This window comes from Diorhabda carinulata, chromosome 6 (genome assembly GCF_026250575.1).
Source record: "Diorhabda carinulata isolate Delta chromosome 6, icDioCari1.1, whole genome shotgun sequence".
Classification (NCBI taxonomy): Eukaryota; Metazoa; Arthropoda; class Insecta; order Coleoptera; family Chrysomelidae; genus Diorhabda; species Diorhabda carinulata.
The window spans coordinates 18243040-18269210 of record NC_079465.1 but is presented as its reverse complement, the minus strand read 5'-3'; the positions used below and the strand labels follow the sequence as shown (position 1 = coordinate 18269210).

At 30.4% G+C, this 26171-nt stretch overlaps 1 protein-coding gene across 3 annotated transcripts in view; it reads right to left on the bottom strand.

The window, feature by feature from the left end:
• LOC130895705 (cerebellar degeneration-related protein 2) overlaps nucleotides 1-26171 on the bottom strand; it is a 171589-nt gene that overhangs the window by 69737 nt on the left and 75681 nt on the right. Inside the window, exon 1 of one of the 3 annotated variants that reach the window (XM_057803178.1) lies at nucleotides 5164-5495. The exons of the other annotated variants lie outside the window; for them this stretch is intronic. Within the exon in view, the coding sequence (XP_057659161.1) occupies nucleotides 5164-5254 (91 nt within the window). The 5' untranslated portion in view covers nucleotides 5255-5495. Of the gene's footprint in view, nucleotides 1-5163; nucleotides 5496-26171 lie in introns of those variants that run through there. 3 annotated transcript variants of the gene reach the window in all.

The following is a 26171-nucleotide window of genomic DNA, read 5'->3' as shown; positions in this document are numbered from 1 at the left end:
AAAAAAAGATCAAAACTTAGACGTTTCATGATTTTCGAGCATTATCTCTAGAAAAATGTATTCGGTTTTTTAATAATAACTCGGCTTCCTTTGAAGCTTTTTGCATTCATTCATACATCATTTTGTAGGAAATTTCTAGCCTTCTAGGCCTTTTACTTCGAATAATTTTGATGTTAAAGGGTAAAAAAGACTCTCCCTTACAAATAAAATCAATACTTTAAGCGCTCATATCTCGTTTACTTTTCAAGCTATGTGAGTTTAAAAAAAAGAAAAAGAAAAATGTTCAATAAAATTAAACCTAAATTTTAGTTATAAAAAATTCTTTCGGTGATCCAATAGTGTCTGAGATTTTTTGAAAAAATTCCAAACCATTCAATTTTTAAATTCCATTTAACTTATTTTCGTCATAACTCGCTTAATTTGCATGCCAAACGGTTTTATAAAAGCTCATTTTAAAGGTCTGAAAAAGTACTTTAAAAATGTTCATCACAATTTTTTATGAAAAATTGATCGCTTTTCCGTTATTTGAGCTGAAACCTCTGCATAAATTTACCAAAAAGAAAAAATTGGCTTTCAATGACTCATAAGTTGCTGAATAGTATTTAAAAAATTTAATTTAAGCTGACTAATTTCTTTGTTTTTTATAAGCTTTAATTTTGATAACAATAATTTTTTCGAGAAAATACGTGATTTTCGAATTTTTCGTGAAAAAATGTGAAAAAACATAATTTATTTTAATTTTCAATCGCGAATAACTCAGAAATTATTTAGTTAAATAAAAAATTTCATTTCACATTTTCTTCATAAAAATTAATTCTCCATCGATTCTTTATGTTATTTTGAAATTTTTAATTTCCACCTACAAGTAAGGGTGGTATTCACTCCTGAGGTAAAAGCATACATTGGCAGGTTTGTTATTTGCATCATTTTTGAGTTTCTATCAAAATTTCAAACTAATCCATGTAGGTCTTTAAAATTGCGAGATGATTTGCTTGGTTCACTGTACTATATTTTGATCTATGATTTATAAAAAACGGTGATAAATTTTTATGTCATAAGAGTCTGAAAGTGCCCAAAATAATTTAAATAATTTTTAATTATATAACTTATTTCTATAGAAAATTTTTAAATAAATTGATTCGATTTGATAATGATTTTCTGTAAATAAATAACTTGTCTTATGATTTTTAAAAAGAGAAATTGAGTACAAAAAGCGGCATATATGCTATTTAGATTGATATAAATTTAAATTTAATAACACTTTCTTTGATAAATTATGAATATAATAATGAGTCAATAGCATAAATCGTTAATATATTCTTAAACTCTGATATTAACATAAGTTTTAGCTGCAGAAACTGACTTCAAAGAGTTTGAAATGATTGATTTAGTTTCACATGGACAGATACATTTTCTATTATTTTCTTCAATCTCATGAACATATTTGCGAAATTATACTTATTGATAGTAAAACTACTCGTATTATCATAAAAACTGATTCTATTTGATAATCAACTGAAATTTTTTCGAACAACTGAAACAACTGCCGAAAAGATTGAAAAGCAAATTTTAAGAAATTAACAATATTGTGTGAAATCGACAACGTCAAAAATTTAACAAAAATGGTCCAATTTTCGAGGAAAGTATCATAATAATAACAATTTTAAATACACAGCTTCCTAAGAATTGCTAGATTTTCCAGGAAGAATTTTCAAAACATCCTAAATTTTTGGTTAGGTTAGGTTGAAACTTGAAATTCATCAATCAACGGATGAATCAAATTTTCCTTAAGGTTACACAATGTTCGAGAAATTAGTTAAATTTACACCAGAGCTTTACTAAATTTCAGAAAAATTTATTGAAAATACAGAGAAACTTTTCGAATCGTTAAAAAAACATACAAAACAATACCAAACTAGAGCAACATACCAAATTCTACAGAAAGATAGAAGAAAGTTGACAATTAATTGAAAATTTCCGGAAAAAGGATCCTGAGGTTAACAGTTTTTTGGAAATTATTGTTATTTTTGAGAAAATGCTAAACCATAAAGTTATTGAAAAAATTCCAGAGAAATTTTAGAAAATTTTGCTGGTAATGCAAGAAACCATGTAGAAAGATAGCAAATTAAAACTGCTCAAATCATTAAAAAACATACAAAACCTTGTCAATTGATGTCAATATTCGAGAAATTTCCTTAATTTCTAGAAAATAGACATTCCGGAAATTTCTCGCGAATATTATTCTAATGTTCAAAAAATGTTAATAGATGCATAGCCACAGACAAATTGCTTCAATCCTCAGAGAAAATTTTTAAAAAAAGACAAAACTTTCAGAAAGATTCATCAAATTAATCAGTTAAACATTAATTTTTGATAAAGTACCACGATAATGAAGAAATTCCTCAGATTACCGGAGCATTACCAAATTTGAGAAAGATTGTTTGCAGATTCAAGGAAATATTTGAAGCGATACCAAATTACAAAAAAACTTCCAGAATATTACAAAATTTTGGAAATATTTTTCGAAATTTCCATAAGGACGCAAAAAATAGTCAAATTTCAAAAAGTTTCCACAAAAAATGTGCAGACAATAAGGTTAGATAGACATTATTGAATGACCAAAAAAAAACATTTTCAAAATGTATCGTTAACGTCAAAATTGGTCATACTTTTTAGAAAGGTTCAGAATATTACCAAAGTTTAGAAAAACTCACCTAATTTTATTATAATTCGAAAAATTTTCAGATTTGCAAGGAAGATTCAGATTTTATAGAAATATAGATGTAAAATGCCAACGAAGCTTGGACATTCCACTCAATTTTCTTAAACAATGCCAGAAAATCCTTAATCACCCAAATAAAAATTCATTTTTGAGAATTTAACAAAAATTTACAAAAAAAGATTAGAAATGCTACAAAATTTTCAAAATATAATCTTAATTTCCCAGAAAGGTACAGAAAGCTACGAAAACTCTCGTCAGTTTTCAAAAAGTATTTAGAATTTCACAAACTTTTAGAAAAACATACATATTTGCAAAACGTTACATAATTTTAGTTTCTAAAATGAATGAGTATTAACAAATCGTTAAACTTCCGAAATATAACTTGAATTTTCCAAAAAGTTGCCGAATGTTACAAAATTTTTGAAAAATAATTCAAATTGCCAAAAACGATGCAAAAAGTTATATACATTCATTTTCCAGAATTTGCAAAAATTTTTAAAAAAAAGATTAAAAATGTTATGATATATCCATTATAAAACTCTGTCCTAGAAGTATGGAGGAGGCTCTCCTATTACCTATTTCCAAAAAAGATTCAGAATGTCATTGAGGATCTAAATAAATTTGCGGGAAAATGCTCAAAAACCAATGAGAAAATCCAAAATATTCTTCGGTGTGTTCAGAAAAAACAAACAAGAAATCATTCAGCTTTCCAAAATCTCTTGAGTTTACCAAAAATATACAGAGATTATTTACTTTTTTTTCAAAAAACTTTTTGAATTATTCAAAAGTTTAAATAAATTGCTAAAAGTTTCAAAAATCATTGAGAAAGTGATATTTCAAAGTATTAATCACTTTTTTTTAAATTATCCAGTTTTTCAAAATACCCTAAATTTTTCAGAAAACTATAGAATTTAGAAATTTTTGTAGCAATTCTTAAAATTGGAAAAAAAATACTAAGATGTTTCCAAAATATAACGCGAATTTCATAGAGAGATGGAAAATGCTACTAAATTTTCGAAAAACTTCAAAATAATCTAAAAATATACTGAATTTCATGGAGGATGCAGTGAACTAAAGATTTTCGAAAAATTATAGCAAAGCCTCAAAAAGATTCACACTGTGATAACAAGAGAGTAGAGAAAATCAACTAAAATTTCCGAGAAATCTTCATAACAAGCCCAATTTGAGATAAAGTTTGAAAAATGAATGATGACGTTATCAAATTTTGACAAATTGCTCAAATGTTTGAGAGAGAACTAGATCATTAACAAATTTTTGATAAATTTTGCATATATTTCCAAAATTTATCGAAAACTCTAGTGAATTTTTGAGAAATTGTTCTTTGTTCCAAAAACCATTGGGAACGTGATTGGAAATTTGAAATAATAATCGATTTTTGCAGAAAAAAGAACAGAAATTTATTCGGCAGTTTAGGAATTTTCTAATTTTTGAGTATTTTTTGAAATGAAGAAAAAATAGTTAGAAATACTATCGAATTTCCAAAATATAATCAGAATTTCATGGAAAGAATGTAACCAAAGAGAGATATTAAATTTTTAGAAAATTTTATTCAACCTTAATTTTCAAAAAATAAGTCACAGAATTCTAAAAAATAGATATTCAAGATTTCTAAGAAATTGATAAAAGTTTAAAAAATCATTGAGAAAGTAATCGATATTTCAAAGTATTAATCGCTTTCTTCAGAAAAATCATTCAGCTTTCAAAAATTTTTCAGAAAACTATGAAATTTAAAAATTATTGATTAGCATTTTTTAACATTTAAAAAATATATTAAAACGTTACCAAAATATAATCCATGTTTCCTTGAAAGATGCAGAATGTTAAAATTTTCCATAAAATTGAAATATAAATTCATTTTGGAAAAGAGCTCAAAATCAAGACTAATACAAAAACTAATTGAATGAGCAAAAAAACATGGAACTCTTAATAAATTGACCAAATTTCCCAAAAAAGAACGTGGGGCCGTTATCCAATTTTTTAAAAATTAGTTCTATTTACCGGGAAGTTATTAAAATATGCATATATTTTTCAATTTCCCAGAAATTATCAGAAAGTTACTTAGTGGTTAAAAAATTACTAGAAGTTTGAAAATTATATAAAAAGTTACCAAATTTTCGAGAAATTACTGTAATTATCCAAAAAAGTTATTCAGTATATGAAATTTTAGCCAATGCCTCATCCTTGCATTTTCATATAAGCCTGAACCCACCACTAAATAAAATTACTTTCCCAGTGCTGTATTTTTTAATGGAAAATTAAATACAAGTGTAAATATGTACATAATTTTAAAATTATCACAAAATAAATTATAAACTTTATTAACGATAAGAATATATTCCGAGCTACTAAAATGTTTTGAAAAATATGAATAATACGAGTTTAATAGAAATATAATTAGTTAGAACGTTAAATAATCCAACCTTGATTTCCTTGCAAGCACTCCAGCTCTATGGTATAATCCCAGAAATCCATTGAATTCAAAGTATTGGTATTTTCAGATTCCGCACTCATAATGTAAAAGTCAAAAACATCGGCACGTAAAAAATAGACTTCCAACTCAACACTAATCTATCATTATTATTAACAAACAAGAACCTAATTCCAGGTACCAATTAATTTGATATATTTTTTTGCATACACATTCATACACGTCGATCTAATTCACAATACCATCACCAACAAGTCGTAATTCCTACGGTACTCTGACAGTACTGTTGTCGACAGTACCACGGCGCGACTGTAGACAGGTAGAGATAAACAAAAGCAGATATGCGGTGGAGGATTTATTCGATAGATAGGAAAGATTGATGATTCTACAATTCTAACGTAAAATGGAGTAGGGATACCCTACGAAAGTACTGTTTAGAATGGGATATGAAGTAGTACTCGTACTAAGAACGCACCGACATTTACTTTCGTTCCTTTGAACTATATAAACCGTAAGAAAGTAAAACTTCTAACTATTATGCGTGGAATAATCATTTTTTTATGATAATTTTTTCCGAATTAACATTAATTAAGTGAATAATTGTGTTATACCCATCATTAGGATTTTCTGTAATTTTTATAATATACAAGATGATTTATAACCATTGGGATATTGCTGTGGAATGAGATATTAACCAGTGGCGGTTCGTGGAAGAGTATTTTACATGTTTTGCTTTGTTTCCAAAAAAAAAACAATGTTGTGAAGGATTTGTCGTTTTTTTCTAATTATAGTTGATTATATCGATTTTCGTGCTGAAATATGTTATATATGTTTGAGAAGCTGATACATCCAATGAATTTGTTTTTATGTCTTATTCTCATAGAGGACGCTAGTTACACGGTTCGTACCCCAAGTAGTATTGAACATAACTTTTTCAATATTTGATTTATTAAGCAAAATTTCAAATGAACTTAAACATCATTTAATTTTACAGGATTCCGTATCGAACCGTCGTAGTGTACAGGGTCCTTTACGACGAGCTGAATCGATATGTACATGGGAAAGTACTGCGACTAGTGTACTGAAAATTTGCTTGCATGGGTTTTCTGAAATGCTCGTTGTAGCTAAAATAATTCCAGTTCTCTGGAACTTCCGGTTATGCCAGAAGTGGATCCAAACTTCGTTATTTTAAACGGAATGCTATAGTTTTTATTAAATTTTTGGAATCTACTTGAAATTTAAACATAACTTTATAAAAGGCACCATTTTTTAATTATTTCACATTTTCGAAATTTTTTTACACGTGCAGCCCTCCACTAAAAAAATTATATTTCTAAGTTTAAGTGAGTCAGGTTTAAAATTTTTGGAATTTGGACAAAAGACACTTACAGTTTCCAAAATCTGTGAAAACCTTGACAAAAATTTATACAGGGTGTTCAGAAAATGGTGCCGAATTTTGCTATCTAAAAACTTAATTTTTCAAATGGCAACCCCTATTTGTCTCTTTTCCATTGGATTATACGCTTTAAATTAAGGGGACTTTGTTAGTACTCTCATCTCAAATCAATGATTTTTGTAGAAACTTGAAAAAGCTGAAATCCTTATAATTTTGAATTTTGGGTTGTCGGAGCGACCAAAAAAAGCTAAAATATCAAGAGCGTCTTCGCTGCAGACGACATTGTTCAGTGAATTTATCAAGTAAGTAAGTTATCGAGGCAATTTTCGAAAGTTTCAAGAACAGCCTTGTACTATTTCGTAACTGAACAGTTGCGATACAGAAAATTTCCAAGGAAGTTGACTGACTAACCATAAAACTCGAATGAGTGCAGCTTTGGAATTTCTTGACAATTACAATACTGATGAAGAAGATTTTTTGGAATCCATTGTGACAGGTAATGAGACATGGATTAACTATGACAATCACAACAATGAATGCATAGAAATACTCAAACGAACCCTCTACAGCCGTGAGATCCACGACAATGTCTTTCCTCACTGCGCTCGTCTAATTTAACGACTCCTTCAGCAATTGTTTACAATATAGGAAGAAGAAAAACAGTGAATTAACTTAATTATGTTCAGAAATTGTACTAAGGTATGCTTCGGAATTCAATTAAGAATGGCATCTAATCAGCTGAGGAATTCGACGAGAACAACTACAAATCTATTCATTTTTATAAATAATTTTTCCAGTTTTACTGGTAATCATTTCCAATTGAATTTTTTTAAAGTAAGATTCTAAAATTTTAAGGTTTATTTTCAGGTTTATCTGAAATTATTCTGATCTTGTTCACAGATCTCAATTCTCAAAATATCATCGTGATTTTTAATTAGGTTATTCTCTATTTTGGGTTCCGATCAACAGTGTTTTTTCCTTAAAGATTGTTATCATTATTTGAATTAATTACATCAATAACCAAATGTAAAGCTAAAATAGGTGAACCTAATTTAGTTTAAAAAATGGATTCCTCAATTTAGTCGCTGCTGATTATATGAAACAAATAATAAAGGACGAATGAACTGAGAAAATGAAGCAAAAAATTTAATTTGTAGTCCTCGAAATTTGAATCACTTCACACAAACACGATAATAGATAACGGATATATTAATCTATACAAATATATATTCTTGATATAATTACTACGTTGTTAATTAAATATATTTATCTATCAAAATGAGAATAAATGTTTATTTAAGTAAAGCAGAAATTACTCGTTATAAAAATAAATTATAATCGTTAGTCAAATACTTGAATATGCACAATGTTTAATATTTTTACAAAGCTGATTATAAGCTATAATAGATGTTGTTGACAAACTCAATAGCGTAGTCACTGAGCCGGTAAATAACTAGATACAAAGATCTTTAAATTGAACGGCCGTTAGTGTGGTGATAAATTCGTTCATCGTTAGAATCGTGGGGTATGTCATACCCCACTAGTTCTTTTATGCTGTATGAGTGAAATTTATTGAAGATATGATTCTTATGAATGAGTTTATCTGTGAAATAAATCCTTATACTGAGTATTGGAAGTTAAGTTTATCGTCAACAGGATAATTTTCATCATTTAGTTAAATTGTAAGATACGAGGGTTGCTAATTAAGTTTTGAGATAAACAAATATTTATAATTGCATATGACTTAATTGTTTTCCAACTCTATCTCCTTTAAGAACTTTTGCATGCGTTTGAACCAATTATGGAAGCATTTTTTCCTTCCGATTGAAGTACCTCCGAAATTTGTGATTTGAACGCATTTACCGTTTCTTCAGGTGTAGAAAAACGTCTCAATTTATTTTTGATCTGTGGCTATTAGAAGAAATCATTTGGTCATCGATTTTTTCGAACAATTCTGGCAAACAAATGCTGGTGTACCTTTTAGTCGACATTTGTTAGATTTCGCTTATATTTTTTTGAGCTATTGTCAAATTATGCGGTATCCATCATGAACATATTGAATATTTGCGAGTGGAACTAATGCTCAAGTATGCCTCAATCTCAGTTATCAGTTTACGCCCAGGATCGATGTTTTCTGGTACAACAGTCAATTTTGGACTACCTTCATGAAATTCATCCTGTAGCAAAGTACAACCACAATTAAACTCGGAAAATAAGCATAACACGTTGACGCGAGATGTTGCTTCATGTGTACTTTCACATCAGTGTTGCCATATTTAACACTTAAGAAGCAACCCTCGTAGCTATCTTTTAGTTTTAACTAGCTATAAGTAGCAACCAAAAGTTGTCTACTGGCTTAAAACGTAGAAGTAATTTTATATTTTCGCGGTCCCCTCTAGAAAATCGAAAAATCATCAGATTTCGATTAATTTTTTTTAAATTTTCGTTTCTACGGTGGATTTAAGAAAAAAATGATGGAAATAAAAAAATGAAAACTTATATTGGTTTGACGGCTTTAAATGTTAATGAAAATTAACTCATTCACGTATAACTTTTTTCCAAATAATCAAATGAAGTTGTTATATTTTTTTTGTCATAATCTACACAAAAAATGAACAAATTGAACAAAAAATGTGTACAAAAATGTTCTTTTGTGTTTTTACAATTAAAAATAATAACAATTTCTCTTAAAATTTATTTTTTCTCACATATAATCATTTGTACCTTTTTTTGTTAAGTAATCATTAAAGTTCTATGAACAAAAACATACCTAAAATCACTGATTGTAATCGAGTGTACAATATTAAAAATTAACTTTGAAAAATTTTCATCATTAAAAAAATGGTATCTTAGTTCCATAAAATTATTGCGGAATGCGGGAAAAAATGATTGTGCATTTTTTTTGGTTTGTAAAATATTGAGCCCTTAACTAATTCTGAATATAGAGTAGGTCGGTATAGCCGTGCAAGGACCTTTCTGAGATTGGAGAAGCGTACTTACGAATTAGGCAAAGAGAAATAAGGAAGGAAGGGTCAGAATTTTTTACCTTTCAAAGAAGTCCCTGCAGTGAGCCCTGCTGCTTAGTCCAAGTGAATATCCAATAGCTCTCTTTTGTAGTTTGAAGATTCGCTCAAATTGAGTCCACGTACTCCAGAAGGAAAGGGCATATCGAAGATGCAACTCAATAAGGGCATAAAGAGGTGGATAAGTTCAGTTCTCTACATACCAACTTTGTCGCCATCTTTATTTGCTTATTGAATCACAAATTTCCCATGAAACTTTCGAAATATTTTCTTTAGATTCTCAACAGATTCTATATGAAAAACATTTTTTGTTTTTCTAACTTGTTTATAGTTTTTACTACAAAAATCGAATATGTTTTGATAAAGGTTAGTTGATTTGTTAAAAAACTTCTGTTCCTTTGAAAGAGGAGTATTTATTCGTGGAATTATCATATCTGGTAAACGTATTATATATTAGTAGCATCTGAAAGTTAAATTCTGCATCTTTTCTCTTTCATATCTACTTTCATTATTACAATGTTTGTTAGCTATCACTCAACTAAATTAGTAACATTATCTATTTGTACAACAATCGCTGTTCTTCATTTAACTGTGCACCTTCTCTTTGTTTATGGATTATAAAATATCAAGAATTTAGAAGTTCATTACGAAATCTCTAGAATCACCTTGAACTTGGAAAAGGCAAACGTACTTTGTATCGATATTGAAGTCGACAAACAGGTACTCGAATTTATTGTTGGAAACCGTAAGAAATTAACAGTGTTGTTTCGTTAACATTTTAGAAGATATTTTTTTGTGATACGTTGCACCAATCTGAAGTTAGTTTTTCTTTCTTTCTTTTTAATAAACAAATAATGATACGAGGGCGCGTTATATATTTGAAAGGAAGAAAAAAAAAGTTTCCATAACTTAGAAAGCTTAAACTGATTGCTTTTAAAAAAATTTCCATCGTGAATCTTCGACCACGTAAATGTTTTTTTAGGTAAAAGAAAAAAAGAAAACTAAAAATCACACATTGTCAAATGAGGCGAATAGGGTGGATGCACAGTGACTGTTACAAATTTTACGACAGATTCATATTATTATGCGAATATTGATTCTTACTAAACATCTTGTGGTATACGAGTTTGCTGTAACTGCACGTTTATCTTCAAGCTTAATAGATTTGGATAATCTTGTTTTACGAATGAAAACTGCGTACATCTTTCTTGATAGGATTTTGCTTTTTCGTCATTGTTGGTGAATCTTCGTGATTCTTCATACGGCTCTGCTAGCAGTAGGAATATCAAAAGAAACTAATAAACTAATCGGAGGTTAAATTAACAAAGAAACCAACAAATTATAACGTTTTTCTTGCAAATTATTTTGTTTACCAAAAATTCATGGATCTAAATTTTCAGCTAAACCAATTGTAGCATCAATAAACACTTTATTGGAAAGTTTGTGTCTTTGGTTAGCTGAAAATTTGTGAAACTCTTATAGTATGGGTGCCCAAGCGGAGATTTACTGAAGGACGGCAGATTAGTATATAGGGGAATACCTCCTACCCGGTTAAGTACCTTCACCAAATATACGTCACATATGTAAGGCCGCCGTCAAGGATACAAGATAAAATTAGTAAAAAAAAATTATTATCAGTGTATATTCCACTAATCTAACAATTTGAGAGTGACTTAAAAAATAAGGAGTTTTTCAAAGATGTATAAGAAACGTCAAATCGACATTCTTGAGTCACAGTGGAGAATGATTCGTTTTCTGTTCTCCAACTTTGTAGAATCTACGTCGGTAATTTTATACTTTCGCGGTCCCGTCGTTTATTGGCTCCTGAAAATCAAAAAATCATCCGATATCGATGAATTTTTTTTTAAATTTTCGTTTTTACGGCGAATTTATGAAAAAAAACATGGGAATAAAAAAAATGAAAACTAGTAAGATACCATAAGCCGTCCCTGTCTATCAGATAGTAGTGTAGAATTATTTATTTTGTCAAAGACACCATATGGACATACGTAATCATCCATCAAAAATTCATAATGTTCGAATGTATAATTTAGAAAATATACTCAAATATATGTTCTGATATTGCAGCTTTAAATGCCTATAACTCAGAAACGAGGGGTTGTGTGAGAATTTTTTTTATGACACATTATTATTTTCACGTGATCTACTCACTTAAAATTTTTTTGCAACCCGGAACACTCTGTATAAAGGATTTATTGTGGAAAGTTTCATGACTTTTGAAATGATTACCTTAAATTGGCATTACTTTTTTTATATATAAATACTAGTTTTGAATTTGTTAGATTAGTAGCGAATAAATTAATTTGAGTGGCAACAAATTGAGGATTTATAAAAACATTTACATTTTAAATTGAATAAAAAAATTATAAACACATCAATCTTAATCAAATTGATGAATTTTCTCGCTTCGAACGTCTTTATAGCATGTTAAATATGAACCTAGTTCATAAATGCCAAGCGTTCGTTATATATAAACAAGCGTATGAATAAAAACATCCTGCAGCGTTCAAATATTAATCAACGTCCGACGTTTGACTGATCTGTCAAGTAGTGGCAATCACACGTCAAGTGCTTGATGCGATTTACAGAAAACCAACATTGTTAACTACGATGAACGCCGTATCTTGTATGTTATTTTTTTTTTCACTAAACACTATGAAAATTTCTAATTTTTTTTAGCAAGAGCTGAAAATAATTTCGTAGTTTTTAGCGTTGCATGATGAGATTTTATAATATGAAATTGATGGGTTCCGTTCTTTTTTGTACCGGTAAATTATGGAACAAATTAATTATTTTGCCATCAATTTACTCATGGAATAAATCGATTTTTATTTTTATTCTGTCCGATTGCTTAAAGTAAAGTTACACATCTTTGAGGAATTGAGGTAGGACTTGTTTAGGATCTAGGATTTGTGATATTCAATCAAAATTTGCTTGTTAGTTGAAATCGTATTACAACTAGTGCCGGTTGAGCAACTATACAAGGTGTCCCACGACGAGTTAAAAATATGTGTATATGGCAAAATACTTATAGTAAAATCATGAAAATGTTTGGGTTTTCGGATACGATCTTTTTAACTAAAATATTATCAAAGATGGCCGGATATTTAAAAATTTTATGTGTTATCGAAGTAAACCATTTTTTAATTAGAATTTATCACTAACCTTCGTTTGATAATTATTCAATAATCTACATTGTTAAGATGAATTTTCAGTCACATTGCCAAAGAGCAAATAAACTATAATCATAAGAGACTAGCCTCTAGTTAATAAGTGAGATTTTATACAGGGTATCAGTATACAGTTAAAACTAGTAAAAACATGAAAACGGAAGTCGACTGTAACTTTGTTATTTCAAATAGAACATCCTGTATATTAATACATCTTTGAAATCTACGTAAAATTTTAATACACTTTTGTTTAAAAACATTTTTCGACAAATGCATACTTTTTGAGTTTGAATTTTCAGTCTGTAAAAAGTGTTTTAACATCATAAATATCAAATTTCTTCATTTTTTTAAATAGAACCGCCCGGTTTTTTCTATTTTAATGCATTCAGGGGTAAAAAATAAGGCAAATTTATGTATACTTTCCGATACCTAAACCTAACCGTTATCCAGATATTAAATGTTTTCTGTAAATTTTTAGTGCAGGTATTTTTCTTTATCTTTTCAATTAATAACTCAAAAAGTATGCGTTTCTTGAATAAAGTTTTCAGACAAAAGTATAATAAAATTCTACGTGGATTTCAAAAATGTAATAATATACAGGGTTGAAATAAGAAAGTTACAGTCAAAAACAAAAACGTAGAAATTTTCATGATTTTACTATAAGTATTTTGCCATATACAGATAGTTTTAACTCGTTATGGGATACCCTGTATATTATAATAACGACGATCGGCTTCAAAAGCTTAAGTATATATTATTTGAAAGAGATTTTGTTCCACAAAACAAAATATATATATTCTAAACAATTCAATTAACAACGTGGATACTAGAGGGCGTTGTTTCGTGTATGTTATACATTGTAATTTCTCTAAACAAATAAGCAAAAAAGGTCTTTTAGAAATTAACTAAATTAATATTCTACATACATCTAACTTCCATAAGCACTGCTCTCGAATTTTAGCTCAATGCCCAATGCTCAATGCTCCTATTATTTCGACGTGTATGATTTTTTAAACATGTATATGGTTTTCATCAATATTCGAGCAATTTTGAAGCGACATATTTCCAATACTCGAGACCTAGCAGAGTCCTGATCATTTTCGACATACATCCAACATTCATAAATATTTCTGCAGAATTTCAACTCAATGCTCTCATTATTTTGACGTGAGTGATTTCTTCATATTACTAGCAATGAAAATTAACCATGTAATAAACTACTAATCTAACATTTAACAAGTCAGATAACTGGGTAATTAGTGATGACTTGGGTGTTCAAAATGTCGTTTATCATTTTCTATACATGAAATCAGTCGCTGACTCGTGGAGAGGACAGCGTTTTCAATGTCTGCCGTTGAAATATTTCTTTTAATCATATAATCTCTTGTCGTGGGTCTATTCGTTTAAAAAAATTCTTTTCTTGGTCCGCGCACATAAAAATTTAAACAAGTTAAGTCTGAAGATTTGAGTGGACAAAAAATAAACTTAGACATCCTATCCATCTATCAGGGTATGTTTGATACAAAAAATGCCGAACATTTATGGAATAATGTTCTAGACTACCAACATGTAAGATCATTTCACGACGAATGGCGAAAGGTATGCCATTTAAAAGAAGTAGCAGTTCAGTTGTAAGGAATTATATCTTTCAAAATTTTCCAATCCAAATAGTTTCGTTTTTTTTTCAGTTGTTAATTGTTTTCAGTTTTCCCATCTCTATTGTTAATTTCTATTCCAATATAACTATTCTAGATGTTCCCCCTCACTGGACCTCAAAAGGGGCATTTCTGCGATTTACTGGTAATATCCCTTAAAAAACTTATTATACAGAAAACATGGTTATTATAAAACTTATAGAACATTAAATTTTGTTTTAATTTTGATTATGGATCATCGCGTCAAGAACTCGTCAAAGAGTACACACTAGTCTTCGTTATACGAGGATGGCTTGACCTAGAGATGGCAGTAGTTGCTTGACAAATATCATTGTACTAGAAAGGACACAATCTAAACAGCATATGTTTCAAGTTTGAAGACGGCAAGTTGTTTAGTATGTGTTTGGCGGCTATTGATGGTGAACGTTTTCAATGATTTGTAAACGTTATAAAAGCTGAACTAGATTCTACTCCGGGTGAGACTTGACCTTCGTCATCAACAATAAAATATTGGGAAAAAGAGTTTAAACGAGGTCGTACGACCAAATGAGGTGACGACTCCAGAAATGTTGAAGATAATTCAAAAAGCGGTACTAGTTGATCGTCGACTGGAAATGCACGAGCTATCAGATGTAGTATTAACTGGAAATTTGGACACGAGAAAGCTGTGCGCAAGATGTGTACCGTGTTTGTTCACAATGGAACAGAAACAGTGTCGTGAAGATGTTTTTGGCAATGTTCCACAAAAATGAAGCCGAATTTTTGGGCTGTTTTATAACCACGAGTCCATCACTTCACAGTTAAAACCAAAGAACAATTAAAACAATGGACTGAAAAGAGAGAACTGGCTCCAAAGAAGGCATAGACAATTCCATCTGCGGGCAAGGTCATGGTGTCGGCTTTTTGGAATACGCGTGAGATAATTTCCATTAACTACCTTCAAAAAGAAAAACTATCAACAGCGAGTATTATGCGTTCCCAGAATTTTTCCAACAATGAAGAAATGATGTCGGCAGTTGATGGCTATTTTGAGGAGCTTGACGATTCTTACTATCAAAAGTGTAACTTATTGAGCATCACTGTGAAAAGTATATAGACCTAAAAGGAAATGACGTTGAAAAATAAATAATTTCTTGTCCAAAATCCTCGTATAAATGACTCCGGTTCTTTTATAATTATATAAGACGCTTTAATCGTTCTCAAATATAATGTTGGAGCTTTATGACAATTGGTTACGTTTTCTATTTTACACCCTGTATACTATATAAAAAAGATGAAAAATCGATAGCTATAAATTAAACTAAATAAGAAAACACTTTTTTTGTGACTTTTTTTAATCACTTGAAATTCAAAACCACTTTCAAGTGACTAATAAATCCACACTAGTACTATTTACTAATTTTTTTTTCAATAACAGAATATTACTATGAAAGTACACAAAAACTTTATTAATACTTTCCATTTAATTTGCGTATTAGAAGATCAAATTACCGACAGCAACTTATTATACTTCCTATTTTCTAAGTAATTTGACACTAAACGCGTAAATATTGAAATCAATTTTTTTAATCGTTTCTAAAACATGTTTAATGATTTAAAAGTTTCGATAAACAATTCTGCACTTCTGCTAGTGAACTGTAAATTGTTTACAAACAATTCAGTCTTTGAAGACGATAACTTGGTTATCGAAACGCGCGTCCGAAAGTGTAATTGTGAACGTTGGTGTAAACAGTGTGTTCATTACGAGTTGTATTATGTACGGATTACCTTTTCGTTTACCTGGAATATCCCCGTCCCGAGTTAACACATCCTTATCTCACGAATTGTAGCGCACTCCTATGAAGCCAAGAATGCTGATGGTCTTTAAGGAGGGTCTTCAACCAAGTTGTTGATAAAATATTTGCAGAATTGCCTTAATTCAAAGAATATTAGGTTCCCCAATTTGATGGTGGTTAGATCGCCACTACTTCTTTTCGAACTAAACTTGTTTGAACTGGTATGAGCACATATGAAGGGTGAACTGTTAAGAAAAAATTATAATTATGCAGTTCAACTTCCTCACTTCTGATCACCTTGAAGTTTCAATATGTTGTATATATTGATATTCTAACCAATAAATATTCAGGTACATTCATAACGAACTAGCCTATTGAAATTTAATGTTATCTATGAATTGATTAATCAATATTGAACATCATTTACTACAACTTATCCTTATCTAACCTATAAAAATTCAGCGTCACTCATAATCTAACCAATTAAAAATGAATAAAAATACCCATAGTAACCAGAATTAATATTTCAATTAATGAAAATTTCTATCAACGTCAATTTGAATATTGATTATTGAAACTTATGAATTTAAAATTTTTACAAGAATTAATACGGTTTAAAACCACCGACAATCTTAATTATTTATTGTAAGTAGAAATTTTATTATTTTTATACATATTTCTTATATTGTATTTGACCATAATTTCAGTCCCAGACGATTAATACTCGTGCATAAGTATTCGAAAGCTCAGAAAATATATTAAAGTTAGTCCACTTTTGTGTTTTATTGCCACGTTCCCAATAAGAAACCGCTCTTGGTCGCCAAAACGTCATCTTCACATAGTTTTTTTAGGTTGAAAAATGTAAAAAATAAATCGTGTGTTACTTATACTTTACGAATGTATGGTGAAAAAGTTAATTTTAAGGTAAATAACCTAACCTAACCTTAAAACTAACCGTATGTCTTTATTTTATTTTCCAATGTAAGAAAAATGCAGAAGGTATTTGCGAGTAGGGAAGGAAAACTAGTCAAATAATCATTTTCCAGACAACTTTTGAACCACCCCCCCCCCACCTTATAACTTCCTTTTGCTGAAATATTGATGTATACTTAAAGAACCCTCAAATTTTATCTTTCTTCAAAAAATTATTAAAAAACTAAATTTAAAACAGAAGAGGCCTAGAATCAAGAATTAACGAAAAAATATTTGATCCAAAATGAATGATATTTAACAGTTGTTTTAAAAGGTTGTGAAAAATGGGAGGCCTCAAAACTGAAAATGTGGAAAAATTGCTGATTAAGTGATCGAATCACTCATTGTGAATATTGGTTGCAACAGCTAATCTTTTTGGAATTGTATAAAGTAGCTCTACTTATACTGTTGAGTTTTTATATTAACACGTTGACTGCCAACTACAAAATAACTCATAATTCACCTCCACTGAAGAGTTTTTTTTTGCATAATTCAACTAAGAAATAGAAGTTTTTTGAAATCCTACATTTTCTACACCTTTCAGTGATGACTTTTTATTCAAATTATTTTTAATGATTTAAAGCGATTAAATGGAATTGTGGAAATTGACATGGCAGTCAACGTGTTAAAACTATTATTTATGAAAGTGGCGTTATTTAAAAATCGATATATACACCAATGGATTACAAATGCTTCATAAGTTTATTACTCTCTCATAAAATAGACAATACAAGAAGATATCACATGATTATTCTATTTCTTTTTATTGAAATAACTAGATATTTTAATATAAATGAAGAATTTTCTTAAATATTAGATAGATTACAAAAGATTTTATTCTTTATGGAAATTTTTCGTTATTAATTTATGTTAGTATCTACTTTCTGTGTTGAATAAACTAAAGTTTTTTTCGCAATTTCGCGTTGGCGACATCACAGTTATTTATCTAAAAATATTGTGTAATTTCCTAATGAAGAAATATTGATAATCAAAATGTTTCTTTTGGTAATAAACACTATCAAAATTCTGGTATAAAAGGAAAAACGTTAATTGTATAATAACATACATTCCGATATTAACCTGAATCTGGATGTATTCGTGCGTAATTATTAGTTGCATACAACTAAAAATTCATAAATATACAAAGTGCATTCATTAAAATAAATCCAATATAAACATCTTTTATTACAGAAACGGACTAAGATATATTGTATATCTATAAAGAAACAAATGTTCCAAATATTTAAGTTAAATTTTGACACTTTTTATACACACACTGTATAAAATATAAAATTTTTCAACATAGACTCAAATACCTCTGACCTTGCTAAAAGTAACCGAACGGAAACCATTTTCATATCTTTAAGGGTATCCTCGTAATAAAATAATTTATAAGGGTTTGAACCCTCAAATTTTTTACGAAAACATTAATAAGTCAAAAAATATGCATTTTTCGAAAAAAGTTCTTAGACAAAAGTATACTAAAATTTTACGTAGATTTCAAAAATGTATTAATATACAGGAAGTTCTATTTAAAACAACAAAGTTACAGTCGACTTCCTTTTTCATGATTTTACTATGAGTATTTTGCTAGTTTTAACTCGTCGTGGGACACCCTGTATAACATATCACATATTAACTAGAGGCTATTCTCTTATGATTATCATTTGTTTGATCTTTTGCAATCTTAATAATGTAGATTATTGAATAATTATCAAACGAAGGCTGGTAAGAAATTCCAATCGAAAAATGGTTTACTCTGAAATACATAAAATTTTGAAATATCCAAAGCAAAACTATGCCGTCTCTGACTAGTGATAAATCTTCACGCAAATCAAAAATATCGTTAAATTACAACCTGTCTAACGAAACTATGATAAGTAGGTAATATTTTAATTTCCCAATATAATAATAGATAAGATGCAAAAAGCTTTCACTTCATTATGAACCCTATGCAAATTGAGAACTTGATTTTTTCTCCAATGTATGAAAGTAAATTGTAGAAATCTTACGATTATACTGTTTTTAATTTCAAAGTTCATGGGTGGGAAATGTTCTTTTCAGTCAAAATATACATCGCAAAAATTCAAAACAAGCTGAAAATTCATTACCACGTAAAGGATACTCCCTATGATATCCTGGAAAGTCTCAATTGATCTCGAGTTTTCTAATAATTAGGTTACAAAAATAGTAATTTTTGGCAAAACGTTTAGTTTTACGAAAAAGAAGAAGAAGGAAAATGCTTTATTGTCAGAAAATTGTTTGTAATTTGTGAGCAAAAGCTTGTAAATAACTACAAAATAAACACACTTAGAAAATAAAATCTTAATTTGGAAAATCACACGAAAAACACAATAAATAACGATTTTACCTTTTAAACTAAATTTTGTTTGTAATATAAATTACGTATATACACTGTCCAAACAAAACTAATTGAGTAGAAGGCACTTTCCAGTAAATATGCTTTCAAATTTTTGACATATGCGGAAAAAGATTATATAAATTTGATCTCAATTGGCAAATGATTTTGCACATTTTTCGCAATGTACAGTATTAAGGCTTTAAATACTTCTGAGTAGTGTAGTAGTCAAATATTAATAAGGAACGAAAAGTCAATATTTGGAATATTTTAAAAATGTTCCTGCAATGAGTTCTACGGTTTATTTTGAGTAAATATCTAGTTGAAAGAAATAGCAAATCAGAGATGCGACTCAAAAAGGCATAATACGTTATAGTTTAGTTCCTTGGAAACTAATATTAGTGCAAAAGAGGTAGAAATTAATTATTTAGATTGTAGAAGTTTCTCAGTTGAAAAGAAAACCAGAAGGCGAACAGATCTTTTTCAAGTTAGCTGAACCAATACCATAGGCGTTGTGGAAGCGATCATACAAGGGTTGCTACTTAAGTTGTGGGGGAGACAAATGAAAACAAATATTTGTAATTGAATATGGTTTTATTGTTTCTAAAAATTCTTAATTGAAATAAATACACTTTTGTATGCGTTTGCACCAATTGTCTAAGAATTTTTTCCATTCCGATTTAGGTACTTCCAAAACATGTGATTTGAAAGCATCAAAAGCTTCTTCAGTTGTAATTCAATTTTGATCTGGATAAATAAGGAAAAATCATTGGTTGCCAAACAAGAACTGACGTGTGAGAGGTCGCGTTGCCTTGGTAGCGAATAATTCTTGTGCTAATTTTTTTCGAATACTTCTGGCATACAATTGCTGGTGTAAGTACTATTCAGAATTGACCGTTCTACGTTGCTCTAATGGAACGGTGGTTACATGTCCAGTTATCCCGAAAAACCAAGCGACCATTTGCTCAGACGTGCTTCTAGCAGAAATTTTGTTCGATTTAGCTCGTCTTGAAAGATACATACAATCATGTCACATGATGTCACATGATGATTTTGCATATCAGTTTACGCATAGAGTCGATTTTTCTTCTGGCACAACAGCCGATTGTGGACGACGTTCACGAAATTCATCCTGTGCGCCCAAGATTGGCTTGTGAGGGTGCTTCATCACCAAGCAATCGAAGCTAGTTGATCGGCACACTCCTGTTCCATTTTTTGACCAAGATGAATGTTTCAAGTATTCGTAAACAACTCAAACAGCACTCATTCTCAGTACGTTCACCATTAAAAATATTAAACTTCATGATGGCGATGTTAGATTTGACATAATCAAATCATGGTTGCCATATCTTCGTCGTAATTACCAGCCCCCGTACAATTTAAGCTAGTAATCTAAGTCGCTAGGATAGGTTTGATACGAAGCGAAGATTATCCTAAGAGCTTTCAAGATGGTGAGGTCCTTCAGCAAACACAAAGCGTCCACTTGCCGCATCCGAATCTCGCGATAGCTGGAGTCATCGGATACATACGTACAATGCCTTCTTGACATCGTTTTCTATAATTATATCAGATCTTCTATCTCCTGAGACATACAATGAGCTAAAGCCCTTCTGTCAAAACCTATTTTGACAGGTTTAACCTCGTAGAGAAGTCAGATTCTTTCTCCACATTGTTCAATTTAATATGTTGATTGTTAGACGAAGTACTTGGATCTAGAGGCCTTAGGTTTGTTTCAAAGGTAATTTGGCAGTGTTAATTTTAGTACTAGGCGGCCACATACTATGTCCTCGAGCTAAATGTATATCTTCTTTTGAAATCGGAGTGCGGACTGTCTATTTTTCAGCATTGGAAAGCATCGTATAAGGTCAGTAATTCTTAGTTTTTCTTTCACGTAATATGCAAGCTAATTTTTTATATATAGAAGCGGAAAATTGGACTCTACAACGTAATTTTTATCCTCCTTAGTGGGTTTTGTAGATGAGTAGATAGATACAGTTATTTGATGACATCAAGGAGTCATCCTGTCTTTGTGTCAAAATTGTCTCGTACATGCAGACAATACCCACATACCATCAATTGAATTTTCTTCGTCGTTGTCTTGGGAGTTTCTCAAAGTTACCAACTGGAGCCACACTAGCGGCTAACGTCAATACCCTTTAGCGCGATAATTATTGCGATAACTTTTAACTTTCATTCCTTCAATAGTTGTTTTAGAAGGTAATAATTCCATTATTCGTCGCCAAGCATCGCTTAGCGTTCCACGATTCTTGGAGCTTTGGAGTTTCGGATCCCACAAATATGGTTCTGTTTGCAGAATCTCGAGAAACGCAATTACTTTCTAGTTAACCACACCATAGCCATAGTACGTATTTCATTCACTGCGTCTTTATGAATCTTAACTGGTAAGTACTAAGGATTAAGGCACTTAATATTATTAGCAGTATTTGTTAAATTTCAAATGAAAGAAATGTTATATAACAATATTTTGTATTTCACCTCTGATCAGATCAGTTTTTAATTACAGGTGATTGTCTTTTTTCCCATAAAAATCGATACGGCTAATTTGTTTTGTTTGCTAGACTGAAACAACCTTGAATTGACTGTATAGAAAGGATGAAAATCGGGTTGTAATGAAGATGAATCTCTGATTTATAAAAAAAATCAATTTTTTATGAACAGCATTTTGTGTACTTGAAGTTTTAGGGATTTCAATTGAATTGTACCAGCAATGTTGTCAGATATATTTTCTAGAGCTACTACGCTCTTTGGACCCCCTGGTTGCTGTCTGAAGGACACAAGGACCGACGCCTTGATTATTCTCGCAATGTGAGAAGTAGTTAACAAGAAATTGTTGGACTCTAGCCTTTCGGTTATCGGAACAAATGTAAATGTCATTTTGTAACTCGGTATAGTGGTAGTAACCCAGTGAAAACTTATTAGATCTAGTGTACTTCGAAACATACAGGGTGTTTCTATATTCGACCGTCAACGCTCTACCGCACAGAGATCTTCTTACAAAAAATCAATGCACTTTGGTACACGAGTGTTTTTTCGTGTATTTTTACGAGCTATCTAATTATTGACATTTTTCCAAATTGTACTTTTAACGATGCTTATCAAAGCTTAATTTTTATTCAATGAAAAGTATTTTCCTGACTTCGCTTTACTAATTTTAAATGATTACTTTTAACTATCATTTTTGCTTACATATACATAATCTGACCTTGTTAGGGTCAGGTATAGATTTAAGGGTCTATTCTATTGCATCTCATATATTAACTAGGAGCTGCTTTCTTTCTTGGACCGTGATAAAGTTTATACCTGGTGTATGCTCATTTAGCCTGTGTCAGCTTACATGATGGCCGACAGATTAATGATTCATATAAACAAATTGTAAATTCCAACTCTGGAAAGGAGTAAATATGAAAGTACTTAAAGGAAGCTTCAATTAACTGTGGATATTAAAATGGAAAAATTAATACCTTCATAAACATATTGAAATTGCCACGATTTGTGAGTTATATTCAGGACTATTTATAAATTTCGTGGATCTAAAAGACATGAATTTCGATGTAGTCTTAAGGATCGTGTTCTATATAGAACAAACATTCGCATTTGCGCTGTCTTTCTTCAGACAACGAAGGTAAATGTAAAGTATGATAAAAATAAGAATTATGCTAATTTTTGAAATTATTTATACAGGGTGTTTTAATATTCGACCAACAACGGTCTACCACAGAGAGATCTCAATAAATGATTCATTTTGATACAGGAATACGAACCCTTACGCGGCCCAGTTGCTGAGATATAGGGTACTCAAAATTTTAAATAAGAAATTTGCCATAAATCAAGAACGAATTTAATTTTTTTTTTTCAAATTTCGTGACCAATATGCTCATTAATAAAGTGATATTTTAACATAAACAAACTTTGGAAAAATTTAATCAGTGGCGCGCTGTCAAAGTTAGTTGTCATCCCCTCTATTTTTTACGCTACTGAAACAAATTTTTCCTTTAATTTTGTTTTAAATTGACTGATTATGTTTGGTTAAAAAACTAATAACCTTTTATTGAGCTAAAGTGGACGGTGTTGTAGTAATTTGCCTCTAAACAAAAGTCTGCAGGTAATTAAATACTACTCAATATTTCTAAATTATAACTAATAGGCAAGTATCATATTTTTGACACTTTTGACACTTTATGTATTTGACACGATCTTGGTAGATTGAATAATAGAATTTTAAATTAGTTTTTACATTAATTGAGTTAACAGATATGTTAATGATTTACGGGAAAGCTCGAAAAAATGATAGAATGGCAGCTCGTTTATATCAATAAAGATTTCGCAATCGTCTAATTCCATATCATCCAAGTATTTAAAGAAGGCTGAAAGAAACCGGAAGCTTTTTAATTCAAAGGAAATAATGCTGGAAAGCAATGTACAACAAGGACTGTGAATCTGGAAGAGGAAATATTAAATAATATTTTGAAAGACGTACTCGAACTGTAGGTCGCACTTGCTTTAAGAGTGGACCATTCTACTGTATGGGAAGTTATAAAAGAACAAGTGTTACATCCATACAAATTGGCTAGTGCTCAAGCATTAGAGCTTGGAGATTTTCATGTGTCCGTTAATCATTATCGTATCGGTCAACTCTTCAAATAAAAAAATTTATTTTATAACAGAACCAAAATTATTTCTCAAACTTTCTCCTCAACTTCTTCAATTAGTAGAAAATTCACGAAAATGTCTTATACTTTGCTCAATGCTTGAAATCATTTACCTTAGCTTAAAGCAATTTTTTAGACACAAAATTGACGAATTAATATAAAAAAAGTCGATCTATAAATCGCAATTTTTAAATCGGGCCTAGGGGCACTCGAGGTTGTATAATATAAAGAATTATTATTAAGTTGTAAATGGATTTTTCCGTATTCGCATGACATATTCGATGTTGTAATGTTTGTAAATTGAATTTTGTTGTGGTAATTTATAATAGTCATTCATCACAAGCAGTACGTCTAGTTTGTTCATCTATTTTTAAATTATTCATTCAATTACATGATCTATTTCTCTTTGGGTGTGGGTTCTACCGTAACAAAGCTCCATAGAAAATGTCAAATGTTACGTAATGGCGTTCGCATGAACAATGGCGATCTTTTTTTCCTATTAGTATCCTCGCCCACTGTAGATTTAAACGTAATTCAGATTTAACAGAGAAATGGTGTGGGAATTTTCTGACTTTTACTCCGATGTATATAAAAAACTGTACGTGTTAAATTTGTAATCAATACTGGCTGTTGCCAGTGGCGGAGTAACAAAGGGCGGAAGGGGCCACAGGCCTCCGATCTTGGGGGGCCCCAAATGACTCCACATTCCCCTGATCAAATCCTAAACAAGACTTTAAAAATGTGCTTAGCACCATCGAAGATTTAAAATAAAGTGGTAAAGGCCCACAAGGAGCGCACTTTTCAAAACGATCAAATGAGCTCCTTCTTAGGACCTAAGATGTCTTGAGTGCTATAATAAAATTTAATGGAAAAAAAAGGTATCTAAAATTAATCTTATATATATTGGAAAAGGTTTCCGCGGTCATACACACTTTGAATCATAGTCAAGAGAGGATGTTAGGGTGGTTATTTATTCATAAGAATTGATCCGATTTCTAGGTCTCGACCTATCTACTCCACGCAACGAATCACTCCTTTTTAGTTGATCCCAAGACCTCAATCTGCATACTCCTTGGAGAAAAAATGAATGCAGTGATAACTTCAAATCTTGATTAAAATAAAAATAAAATAAAAGCCAATTGCACTGAGGAAATTAATTGATTTGCTTGGAATCTGATATTTGATATATTGATTTGATATACTCCATGGTTTCCATCTATAATTTTATCAAATTTGATTAGGTGAGAGAGTTTCCATTGGGCGAATACCGAGGGGTTCGAAGATTCTAAACACTTTCAAACACGTATACCCCAATAGTTTCTGCACAAAATATTGAACCATATATTTTTGTGACATATTCAATGGAACTCTTCTTATTTACCTTAATTAACGGTTTAGTAACTAACTGTGGAGCCCGTGAACTGGACCCGAGGTAGGTAAAGAAGGTTTTCTTGTCTCCAACATGATATTTAAGTACAAAATCAACTAATTTAATGAGATAATTGTTGATATACCTTCCAAAATTTACAGTTTCCCTCCTTACTCGAACCACATAAGATCTGGATATCTCAAAATTGCACATCAGACCACCACTTTATCTGCGAAGTTTGCGTTTTTATACTTTTTATCATCCATAACAACGATTCTCTTGTTTGCAAAATGTTTTCGCTTTAGTTGACGACAGCTCCTTGGTATCCGTGCTAATTGGCTTGGGATATATTCAGGACACGTCTTTTAGGGTATTTTTAACTATTTTGCTAATTCCCATAACTCGGTGACTGTTTCAAGTGTGATAATCTCGCTCTAATTTCCTTACGGAAGTCCTGAATTTGTTTTTTGCTTTTTCTCACGTAAAAATTCTTGGTTTTCTACTTTTTGGGAGAGGCAGACTTCTTCACATCTTGCACGGTAAATGCTTTTACGTGAAATATTACGGATCTGTCCATCCAAATTATAAAT